A 13,126-nucleotide genomic window follows, 5' to 3' on the forward strand; every position below is an offset into this window, starting at 1 on the left:
CATTTCCGGTCAAAAAAAAAAAAAAAAAATCTGGTTGAATAAAAGTAACTAAGTCTTTAAGAATTTGCCAGGGGTATGAATAATTTCGGGCTTGACTGTATATCTCAAGAACTTATATAATAATGCCTTATGAGAGAGGTTTTCATCACTACCATTTTTTACCACTATAGTATTGGAGTGAATTGAATCAACACTGAACTGACTTGAACTGAATCCCAACATTGCTGCCTTTTGTAGAACTGCTTTCAGTTGAACTGACCTCGTTTCAAACTGATGAACTTCACACTGTTTTTGATCTGAAATTATTTGTAGTTAATTTGATTTTGTAATGTAGTTTTGATCTAGACAAAAGACAAGCTTTATGTGACTGACCCTTATACTAAAAATACTGGCGACAGACTACAGGACTGTTTAAATCCCCAACATGAAGAATGAACAACAGTAATAGTGATGCTTGCCTTAGTAGCCGAAATTTTATCTTTATGTTCAAATTGAAGGTTATTGGCGTGGACTCTTACCGTGTAAAATGGTCTGTAATGCTGCCCACCAACTCCCCAACACGGTCCTGATTTGGGTTGAGTTCACCCCTCTGTAGGTGCACTAGAAAGTCATCCTGAGTGGAAGTATGTAGCACCACCATTTGGTCACTGCCACTTGTTACGCTCACACCAACCACCTGTGGAATTGAGAGTGTAAAACAGCATTACAAACACTGTTGCACAGCATGTGTTGCTCCAAAATTAAGTCAAAGTATTTGCATCTAATAAATCCATCCTTCCTGAATCAACAGATCCATTTTTCTATTCTATATTCAGCTTTGCAATCCCAGAGTAAAAGCTCATTCACAACACAATCACTTCCTGCGCCTTCAGCACATGATTGACTCAGTAACCTTGAGAATGAATAATATGCTGGAAATAATTGTGAATGAATGACTTGATTGTTGCAATTACTCAAAGAGTGTGACCAATCGACGCCGTGCGTCAGTAAAATGTGTGCGTGCTGGGGTGGTACGCATGACTCTGAGATTAGAAACGGTCCTGGAAATGCTGTTTGCAAGAGCATGCATGCCCATGTGCATTTATCATCTTTAATACGTGTGTATTTGTGTATGTATTCATTAAAAACTCATGTTTAATGAAATCATGCTTTAAATGTAGCAGATACACACATGTATGTAAAGTATGTAGTCTCTTCCAGAAAAAATATTGACTTGAAATATTGAAAAAAAAAATAGACATGTTTTACCTAATATAAGCAGCAGCCAACTTGCGAGTGTTATTTTAATATTTACAGCGCTGAGAGAAAGTATGTGAACCATTGGAATTGGTTGGTTTTCTGCATTAAGTGGTCATAAAATGTCATCTGATCTTCAGCAAAATCACACGTAAAGACAATCAATGTGCTTAAGCTAACAGAACACAAACCATTAAAATATTTTATGTGCATATTGAACACATCCCATTTAAAAAATCATAATACTGTGAAAAAAAATAAGTGAACTTTATTTAGTTGCCTGAATGATCCACAACATAAGTTGTTTACGAGTTTGCTGCTTGTCACTATTCTTCAGAAAAAAAAACAAAACATTAATTTCTTGCATATTCTTTGATACTTTTTATAGAATTGTGGTATGACATTTTTTGACCAATTAATGCAGAAAACCAACCAATTCTAATGGGTTTACATACTTTTGATCACTACTGCATATACTATTGCAGTATTTATTAATACTGCAATTTAGCATTTTCTTTACCATTTCATTTCAGTTAAGTGCACATTTTTGTAATTTTATTGTGTTTTTTGTTAAATATTTCTAAATAGCTTGAATTTATTTTTATGTCAGTTTTAGTCATTTTAGTATTTCAACTTCAAATTATTTATTTCAAGAAAGCCACTAAGGCAACATTTCTAACATTTTAATTTTCACCGTTTCTAAATTTGAGTTTCATCTAATCTATTGATCTAATCTTTCATCTAGTTTTAATTTTAGTTAACAATAACAACACTGCGTGTAATAAATCACAGGTTATGTTCACAGAATACAGCACAGTATTTTTTAATATAGTATGTGAAACATTATTATTATTATTGAGGTATTATTCCTCAATAAATTAATTTTTTGCCCAATTATACACTACCAGTCAACGTTTTTGTACAGCAAAATCTGTACAAATTTGAAATATTTTTACTATTTAAAATAACTGTTTTCTATTTGAATATATTTAAAAATTTCATTTATTCCTCTGATTAAAGCTACATTTTCAGCATCATTACTCCAGTCTTCAGTGTCACATGATCCTTCAGAAATCATTCTAATATGCTGATTTGCTGTTCAAGAAACTTTTTTTATTGTTATCAATATTTAAAACAGTTGAGTATTTTTTTCAGGATTCTCTGATGAATAGAAATATCCAAAGAGCATTTATCTGAAATAAAAAGCTTTTGTAACATTATACAATAAACCATTCAAAAGCTTGGAGTTAGTATAATTATTTTTTTTATAAAATAAATTTTAGAAATTAATACTTATTATTATTTAGCAAGGATGCTTTAAATTCTGATGTGATTACATTTATAATGTTTCAAAAGATTTCTATTTCAGATAAATGCTATTTAGCTGTTTTCAACAACATAATAATAATAATAATAATAATAAATAATAATAAAAAATATTGAGCAGCAAATCAGAATATTAGAATGATTTCTGAAGGATCATGTGACTGAAGTAATGATGCAAAAAAAAAAAACAGCTTTGAAACCACAGGAATAAATTATATTTTAAAATATATTCAAATAGAAACAAGTTATTTTAAACAGTAAAATATTTCAAAATTGTACTGTTTTTTCTGTACTTTGGATCAAATAAATGCAGGCTTGGTGAGCAGAAAATCTGACTAGTAGTGTATGTAAAATGTCTTGATATTTGGCAGTCCAATCAAATAAGCCAGGAAAAAGACTTTAAACATATTTTTTGTCGAGTCACAACATTCAATTTGACGATTTTTGCATTTTTATGCACTGAATGTGCACAGTATGGCTGTGACAAAACTAAAGCCCCTTGGCTATTTAAAAAACAAGCCTTCAATATGTCCCACCCAAATTAATTTCAAGGTGTCTTTGAGGTCCATTAAGGCCAGTGTGTTGTTTTAAATGTGCATTATGAACAGCAGTAGGTGCGTCACCGCTGTGCCTGAAAGAAAGAGAGTGATCAGGCAGCGTTAAGCCTCTTTACTGCCACTTGGATGGACACACATTAGCACACACAAACATGCACGCATACACAAACACACACACACACACACACACACACACACACACACACACACACACACACACACACACACACACACACACACACACACACACACACACAGGCGCAGGTTAATCGCTCTGCGCCCTGCGGTACATGCGGCTGACCTTGCTGTCTGAGATTTTGAGAAATGAGGGTGGGCCAGAAAACACTGCACTGTGTTCCATTCAAACTTACACACACATGCATGAATACACAAAAACCTAAACAGCATTTGTGCAGTGACTTTCAAACAATTACCAATTTGGGGTTAGTAAGACTTCTTTATATTTTTGCTCACAGAGGCTACATTTATTTGATCAAAAATACAGTAAAAATAGTAAAATTGTGAAATATTTTTACAGTTTCAAATAGCTCTTTACTATTTGAATATACTTTAAAATGTAATTTATTCCTGTGATGCAAAGCTGAATTTTCAACATCATTACTGCAGTCTTCAGAATCACATGATCCTTCAGAAATCATCTTAACATTCATATTTGCTGCTATTTTATTATTATCAATGTCAAAAACAGTTGCATGCTGTCTTGTTGTTGTATAGCAGACGCTAATATAATTATGTCTATAGTTACCATAATAATTGTGAACTGTCTGTAGGGTTTCCCTGTCTGTGTCTGCTGCTCTAGAATATCAGCTGACTCGATCAGCCCCTGTGCCGCACAGAGCCGTAATGCGTCAGTCTGTGGTGAAATGAGATTAAAACCACAATGTACTGGGCTGTCACAAAACAATATCCTTGTCTGGGACTGCCTGAACCCATCCAGTGTGGTCTGGCTTGACTGGAGAGGCTTGTGAAAGTTCATAACATGCTCTTGGATGCTGACCCATTAGGTTCAGGGTTGCTGGCATTGCTGTGAGATTATAATAGTGTAAATCTCATAAAATCTGTGAGGACATGTCCAGGTCAAATCGCAGTACAAAATCGAAATACAAGATATTTTGTTTTAAAAAACTACAGTCTATTTTAGGACCATTAGATGTGGTTTGAATTGTGACATTATTTCCATGACAATTAAGCACACTCCCCTGCACATTCTCATGGTTTAAAGGATTAGTTCACTTTCAGAACAAAAATTTACAGATAATATACTCACCCCCTTGTCAAGATGTTCATGTCTTTCTTTCTTCAGTCGTAAAGAAATTATGTTTTTTTGATAAAAACATTTCAGGATTTCTCTCCATATAGTGGATATCTATGGTGCCCTCAAGTTTGAACTTCCAAAATGCAGTTTAAATGCAGCTTCAAAGGGCTCTAAACGATCCCAGCCGAGGAAGAAGGGTCTTATCTAGCGAAATGATCGGTTATATTCGAAAAAAAAAAAAAAAAAAAAAAATTATATACTTATTTATACAATTTATATACTCGTCTCATCTCTGCGATGCACATGTAATCCGGGTCAATACAGTTAGGGTATGTTGAAAAACTCCCACACTGCAAAAAATGCTTTTCTTACTTAGATTTTTGGTCTTGTTTCCAGTCAAAATATCTACAAATTCTTAAATCTACAAGGATTTTTTAGACAATTAAAAATTATTGTCTTGTTTTCAGAAAAAACAAGTCAAAATTACATGAGTTTTTGCTTAAAAAAAAATAAAAATCTGCCAATGGGGTAAGAAAAATAATCTTATTTCAAGCAGACAACTAGATTATTTTGCTTACCCCATTGGCAGATTATTTAGTTTTTATTTTAGTATTATAGTATATAGTATATTTAGTATTTATTTATTTATTTTGTTTCAAGCAAAAACTCAATTTTTTTCTAAAAACAAGACAAGACAATACTTTTACTTGTCTAGAAAATCCTTCTAGATTTAAGAATTTTTAGATATTTTTAAACAAGACAAAAATTCTAAATAAGAAAAGCATTTTTTTGCAGTGCATCTCGTTTTCTTCCCCAACTTCAAAATCGTCCTACATCGCTGCAGAAGTACTGACCCAGTGTTTACAAAGTGAACATACAAAGAAGATCAAACGCCCTTTACAAAAAAAAGGTAAAACAGCGTTGTAGGATGATTTTGATGTTGAACACGAAAACGAGATGGGAGTTTTTCGACATACCCTAACTGTATTGACCCGGATTACACAGACTACGCATGCGCACCGCAGAGATGAGACAAGATGAGCATTTGAGGTTAAAAAGTATATAAATTGTTAATTTCTTTCGAAAATAACCAATTGTTTCGCTAGATAAGACCCTTCTTCCTCAGATGGGATTGTTTAGAGCCCTCTGAAGCTGCATTTAAACTGCATTTTGGAAGTTCAAACTTCCACCATACATATCCATTATATGGATAGACATCCTGAAATGTTTTCCTTAAAAAACTATTTCTTTACAACTGAAGAAAGAAAGACATGAACATCTTGGATGACAAGGGGGTGAACACATTATCTGTAATTCTTTGTTCTGGAAGTAAACTAATCCTTTAAATTGTATTTAACCCCTTAAGTGTTAAGTTATATATCATCTGAATGCTTAAAACCTCAGAATTCATCTTGTAAAAACCATACTTTGAAATCTTTTGGCGTCTCCTCCCTCTTAGTGGATGGCATCAAGTGTCATGTGACAAAATGTATTATGATCTTTTAGAATTAAAACACAATCTTGACTAAATACATATCGTCGGAAAGGTCTACGTCGCAAAATTGCCAAGATGCAAATTGTCTTCCTAAAAAAGTCCAGGTCTGTATTCCAAAGTGTTCATGAATTATAACAATTTACGTTTGGATAGTGCATTTTCACAAATATTTTCAAAAATAGGGGTGTCACTTAAGGGGTTACATTGTAAAGCATTTATACTGTGCATTATGGTAGTACTAGGGTTATTATAGTTAAGTAAAACTAAAACTAAAACCATAAAAACTTTACAATAAGGTGTCATTTGTTAGCATTAGTTAATGTATGAACTAACTTTGTTTGTTCATGTAAGTTTACATTGCATTAACTAATGTTAACAAACACAACTTTTGATTTTAATAATGCATTAGTAAATACTGAAATCAATATTACTTAAGATTAATAAATGCTGTAGAAGTATTGTTCGTCCTTAGTTCATGTTAATTAGTTAACTAATTTTAACTAATAAAACCTTATTGTAAATTATTACCAAAATGTAACTTCTTCAAATAAAATAAATTTATAAAACAATACAAAAATCTATATAACATAAATCAACAACACAATTTATAAATACTTATAAAATATAATATATTAATAAAATGTATAATATACATAATATTTTATATTTTATCTAGTTTCTCAACATTTCTTATTTTTATTTAGTTTAAGTTACTAGTTTAAGTTACTAAAATAACAAAATATTAAAACTAAAACTAAAAACTATATAGGCATTTAAAAAAACTGACAAAATACTAAAAATACAAAAACTTTTTTAAAAGTACTTTTTTACTATTTTAAAAATTAAAATGAAAAGAGAAAATATAAAAAATAAAATTTAAATATAATCTAAAAATTCAAAACGTATAATAAAAACTATAATAGTTCATAAATTATAGTATACTTTTTAATTAGAAATTATAATGCAATAATTTTAATAGTATTTGTTGGCCTGCCTTAATAAACTACCACCGTTAGATCAATATACTAAATTACATGTGGCTGGTTGATCAATACAACACATTATTTATTCAGAATATTCACTGAGAATAATGGAAATGAAAAAAAAAAAAATTAAAATGTGAAAAGTCCAGATGCATTACAGTAATGAGAATTAGGGCAATTAATGTAATGTAAGTTTTATTTTCTTTGTGCATTTTTTATTCATTATCTTTCCTAGTATTTGGGGTGAAATGTGATTTCTGTTTTTGTGAGATAGACTTAGCAGTATACAAACCGCTATTTTGCCTCACAATTTTTTCTTGTGCTATTCTGATATCTTTTGAATATTCAAATCTGGCAGCTGTAGCATGAAAACAATGTGTTAAAGAGTATGTGTGCATAACTGGCATGATTCAGTGCTATATATTGCAGTTTGTTCTGCAGCTCTTGCTGAAGTGCCCAATCGCTTATCTCCAGCTCTCTCTCTGAGACGTCTGGTCCTGCTTCCGCTAAAGACGTGTGAAACATACAGATATGGATAAAATTGCAGATTTAATGTGTGTGTGTGAATGCGTGTATGAGACTGTCAAGGGGAGCTCAGACTGCAGTGCTGCAGTGTGTGTCCAAATCCCTCTCTCACTGTATCGCATCTGAGAACGTAGATAGAATGTAGGTCAGACACCTCACACACAGACTGTTCTGGTCACTGAATTCACTCCGACGCAGCCAGAAGTTTGTGAATGACCCTGTTAAACCATCTGACGTGGCTGGTCAAATCGAGTATTAGTGCTGTCATCTATTTAGACACCAATTGGTAGCTGCAGACAAAAATCTATAAGCTAAAGACAAGGGACACGCTACGGATGGCAAGTCCAAAAGAGCCGGGAGACAGCGAGACTGCAGCAGACAGATGCACTGACCCACATTGCACAGTTACATAAAACAAAAATAAACCCAGACAATGAAAGATACTAAGACACGTCTGCTTTGTTTTTGAGGCTTCATTTCACTCTCTTAAGAATAAAGGTTCTTAACTGGCATTGATGTTTCATGAAAAACTTTTAACATCCATTGAAATCTTCTATTGTACAAAAGGTTTTTTATAGTGGAAACAGTTCTTTAGATCTTTAAAATGTTCTTTACACTAAAAATGTTTCTTTTAAAGGTGCCATAGAATGCATTGATACAATATTTTAAATTGTTCTCTGATATCTACAAAGAAGACATATGGCATAGGAAAGGGCAAAGGAAACGGTTTTGCAGGTCCATTTACAACCCTAGGATTTGTCCCTAGAATTAAATGGTCTGTTATTACCTCATTTGGAAGGTTCATGAATAATAATGATGAGCCTGATTGGCTGTTTCACAGAGCAGCTCATTCAGTAGCTCGCCCAATTTGAGTTTAATTATTGAACTAAATGAACTTTTCCACGACATTCTAATTTGATCATTTGATCTTATTAATTTGATCTCATTTCAGTAGCTCGCACATGGAGGAAAATAGATTTAAGCTTGAGCCACTATTAATATGCGGGTCATTGAAACTGCCGCTTTATATACTTTTTTATACTACAGAGGCAGTACTTACCACATAAGTTTAGATGCTTGTTAGTGATGCTCAGGATCTGTAAATCATTCGCCATTGTCTGCACATTCATCTCCATTTATGTGGTAAGTGAAATCTTATATACTGCAATGTAACGGGCTACCGCTAGCAGTAAGCTAACCGTGTCCCTTTAGTGGCTCGCCTTATATTATTAGAACGCCTTATTTGTTTTCCTTGCCTTGCTGAGTAAGTTACAGACACCAATCCCTGCACGTAACATCTCCTGCACAACCTGGAACATGACATTTATTCCGGTGAATTGAATTTCGCTATTGTCCTTGTTTTTGTTTTTTTTTGTGTTTTTTTTTTTACACAATAGCCTAGCAGCAGAACTTATGATGATTGGGCTATGCAAATGTTGCAAACACAAGATTTATATAAGAAGGAGGAAACAATGGTGTTTGAGACTCATGGTATGTCATGTCCATGTACAGAACTGTTATTATTCAACCATGCCAAGGTAAATCATCCTTGGCTGGAAATGTACTCACACTTAGGCAATCCAAGATGTAAATAAGTTTGTTTCTTCAAAAGAGATTTTAAGAAATTTAGCTTTACATCATCTCAGCAATAGATTCTCTGCAGTGAACAGGTGCCATCAGAATGAGAGTCCAAACAGCTGATAAAAACATAATAGTAACTTTACAACTCCACTTAATCTATTACATCTTGTGAAGTGAAAAGAAGCAAATCCATAAACTTAACTTAAATTTAACTTAGAAAAAAAAAACAGCATTTCTGGCCAAAATATGACAAAAAATGTCCACGTTGTCCTCACATCAAAATGCACCAATTTATCTGGTTAGAACTTTTTTCACTTTTAAGCATTACTTGCTTTAGTGCATTTTTCTCTCCTGATTCAGACAAAACAAGTGTTTTACTAAAGAAAGCAATATTATTTTAGCTGGAAACAACAGTTTGAATGCCTTAAATGCCTTGATGGATTTGTCTTACAAATAAGGTTGTTCTGATTCCGATACTAGTATCGGAAATGCCACCGATACCACAAAAAATTCTAGCATTGGTATCGGAGAGTATTTAAACCCACGTAACGATCAGATACCATTTTCTTATACAAGACCTAACTATGCCCGTTAGCTTTGCTTAACGCTGCAAATCGGAAGCCAATTCTTCTTAGCTGCTCAGAATGAAAACACAGAAAGTTGTGCTGTGTTGCCACCAAGCAGCAACCTCCCGCTCTCGCTATTGGAACCAATATGTAAGTGACTTAAACTGCAATTCATTGACTGGCCACTAGAGACTGGCTGCAAAAGGGAGTCAATCCCATTGACTCCCCATGTTAAAGGAGCACTCCACTTTTTTGGAAATAGGCTCATTCTCCAACTCCCCCGAGTTAATAAGTTGAGTTTTACCGTTCCATTCAGAAATCCATTCAGCCGTTCTCCTGTTCTGGTGATATCACTTTTAGCATAGCTTAGCATAGATCACTGAATCCTATTAGACCAATAGCATCGCGTTCAAAAATGACCAACGAGTTTCCATATTTGTCCTATTTAAAACTTGACTATTCTGTAGTTATATCGTGTACTAAGACCGGTGGACCCGGTACCCTCCCATTCCGGCGTAATAGTCAAGGAAGTTTGCTGCCGTAATATGGACACAGCAGGCGGAGTAATATCACGCAGTTCCTGAAAGTAGTTCCCAGCTAGGTTAGCATTTGCACATTTGCTGCGTGACTATTACGCCGGAATGAAAGTGTAGTTCCTAAACTTATCAGCCTAGAAATTCGCAGCTTTACATTTTCCGCCGGTTTTAGTGCACAATATAACTACAGAAGAGTCAAGTTTTAAATAGGACAAATATGGAAACTCGTTGGTCATTTTTGAACGCGATGCTATTGGTCTCATAGGATTCAATGATCTATGCTAAGCTATGCTAAAAGTGATATCGCCAGAACAGGAGAACGGCTGAATGGATTTCAAAACGGTAACTTATTAACTCAACTTATTAACTCGGGGGGGAGTTGGAGAATGAGCCTATTTCCAAAAAAAGTGGAGTGTTCCTTTAAAAATGGCGAAAGAATATTATTTTACTAACTTATTAATTTTAAGTTAAATTGTGTATTGTTGGTAGGCTATAATGTCTACTATAATGTTAAAAATGTTCAGTGTTAAATAAATATTTTAAAATTGTTGTTTTGTAATAGATTTTTTTCTTTGAAAAGCAAGACAAAACTGTGAAAAGCAAATATTGGCTATTTTATTTATGCAATGGTGAATAAATGGCAATATACATGGGGGAAAAAACACGAAAACCATGTTCGTAATCGGCCTTCAGCCCAGTGTGAAATTTTGTTTGGCCTCGGCCAAGAATTTAGTCAAATGTCTGTAAGATAATAAAAAAAAATGTAGTTCACTGTACATATTTGTTCATGTTTTATTAACTCTAAAGCACAGCATAAAATAATTCTATCAATTCATACAGAGCTAGAAGTATCTACCGCTGTATATACAGATACACACCCAGGAATTGGATCAGTACTCGGTATCTCTACTTACAAACATGCAGCTTTTCATTTTACAAGATGTTAATCGATGAACTGAAGTGGTGTGGATTACTTATGGATTGTGACGTTTTTATCAGCTGTTTGAACTCTCATTCTGACGGCACCCATTCACTGCAGAGGATCCGTTGGTGAGCAAGTGATGTAATGCTACATTTCTCTAAATCTGTTCCAATGAACAAACAAACTCACCTACATCTTGGATGGCCTGAGGGTAAGTACATTTTTAGCAATTTTTCATTTTTGGGTGAGTTATTCCTTTAGGAAATGATCACTGAAAGATTCTTTGAGGAACCAAAAATAGTTCCTTGATTTAATCACTGTGAAACCTCCTTTTTCAACCTTTAATTTTTAAGATTTAAAGTGTGTGACTAGGCGTTCATGTGTGTGAAATACTCACTGTATCAAGTGATATTCGTTTTTGCACTTTAAAGTGTTTTTTGGGCTCCATCCTGTAGATATGCTTGTCTGTGATGAGTAGAGCTCGTTCCTTTGTGTTGTTGAACCAGTTGAGCTGGAGAAAAGAGAAAAAAAAAGGGAGAGAGAAAAAGCAGAAATTAGCAGAACTGTGTCATTCTCTGTCTGAGCTTGACTAAAATATTAAGTAACAACGATATTTAGGGCTCATTGTAATTCATGAGCAACCTTTGCATCAGCATTGCTGGTATGTTTATGTACTGCTCCATTATTGTACTGGATGTTCCTGCCGTTAAAAATAGCTTGTGAAATTGGGTTGATGGTGTGGTTGAGTCTCGCTAGAAAGGGAAGATAAACTGGACCAATGGTAGCAGCATCTATAGCTGCAGTGGTGTGACTGAGAGTGTGTTTTACAGTCTTTGCTCAAGGCAGTCAAACACAGAGCACTCGGCTGTGCTTGTGATCTCCACCACGGTCAAAGGCGCTTATGAGTGAAAAGATGAGAAAGTGAATTAGACTTGGTGTCCTGGAGTTTGGTGAAAGAGGGAGTGTGTGAGAGAAAAAGAGATTTACATTATGTAATGTTATTTTACTGTGCATTTTTAGAAGTTAGGGTTAGCTGACCCAAAAATGAACATTCTGTCATTAATTACTCACTCTCATGTCGTTGCAAACCTGTAAGAAAACAAATTAAGATATTTTTGATCAAATCCAAGAGCTTTCTCAATCTGCATAGACAGCAATGCAACTGACATGTTCACGGCTTAGAAAAGTAGTAAGGACATTGTTAAAATAGTCCATGTGTGTCCATCAGTGGTTGTTTAACCGTAATGTTATGAAGCTACAAGAATACTTTTTGTGCAGAAATTAAACAAAAACAATGACTTAATCAATAAAATTTCTTCTCTTCAGTGTCAATCTTTGACACGCATTTACGAGAGTACCACTAAGACTATTCTCGTAGCTTCATAACACTACGGTTGAACCACTGATGCCACATTAACTATTTTATCAATGTCCTTACTACCTTTCTGGACCTTGACATTTGTAGAACCCTTGCTGTCTGTGGAGGGTCAGAAAGCTCTTGGATTCCATCAAAAATATCTTAATTTGTGTTCTGAAGATGAACAAAGGTCTTACAGGTTTAGAACAACATAGGGGTGAGTAATTAATGACAAACTAACCTTTTAATGTTTTCCTTTGTAATAGTTACTCCATTCATTACTTTTATTTGACTAAATAGTATTGTTTTTTTATTTGCTAATATTGCTTGATTATTTAATTTGCACTATTTTTTTTCTTACATTGCTACTTTATTCTCACTATTGGAATATTACTTTATTTGTTAACAATGCGTGTTTATGCACTGACACAAGTTTACTTGTTAATATTGTTTACTTTATTCACAGTATTATAGTTATTTGATAACACCGATTATTTGTTAATATTGTTTGTTTACTCCATTCACATTATTATTTTGTTCCATAACATTGCTTGTTTACTCAATTAACAGTATTGGTTTTTATTTAATTTCATATTATTGCTTGTTTATTCCATTTACATTGTTGTAATTTTACATATTTGATTATATTGTTTTTTTTACTTCATTCATGCTATTATTTTATTTGTTAAAGTGCCCCTATTATGGATTTTTGAAAATTACCTTTCACGTAGTGTGTAATGCTCTGTGTAAGAGTCGACTCAGAGTC

The 13,126-nt window shown here is 33.6% G+C and overlaps 1 protein-coding gene across 2 annotated transcripts in view; it reads right to left on the reverse strand.

The window, feature by feature from the left end:
• The window catches only part of myo1g (myosin IG), a 112,916-nt gene that overhangs the window by 44,843 nt on the left and 54,947 nt on the right, over positions 1–13,126 (reverse strand). Inside the window, exons 20-21 of one of the 2 annotated variants that reach the window (XM_073821578.1) lie at positions 11,401–11,514; positions 548–676 (exon numbers count right to left, since the gene is read on the reverse strand). In XM_073821578.1, the coding sequence (XP_073677679.1) occupies positions 548–676; positions 11,401–11,514 (243 nt within the window). Of the gene's footprint in view, positions 1–518; positions 677–11,400; positions 11,515–13,126 lie in introns of both variants that reach the window. The other variant, XM_073821577.1, reaches the window with a different exon arrangement.

Source organism: Garra rufa, chromosome 17 (genome assembly GCF_049309525.1).
Source record: "Garra rufa chromosome 17, GarRuf1.0, whole genome shotgun sequence".
In the NCBI taxonomy this organism is placed as follows: Eukaryota; Metazoa; Chordata; class Actinopteri; order Cypriniformes; family Cyprinidae; genus Garra; species Garra rufa.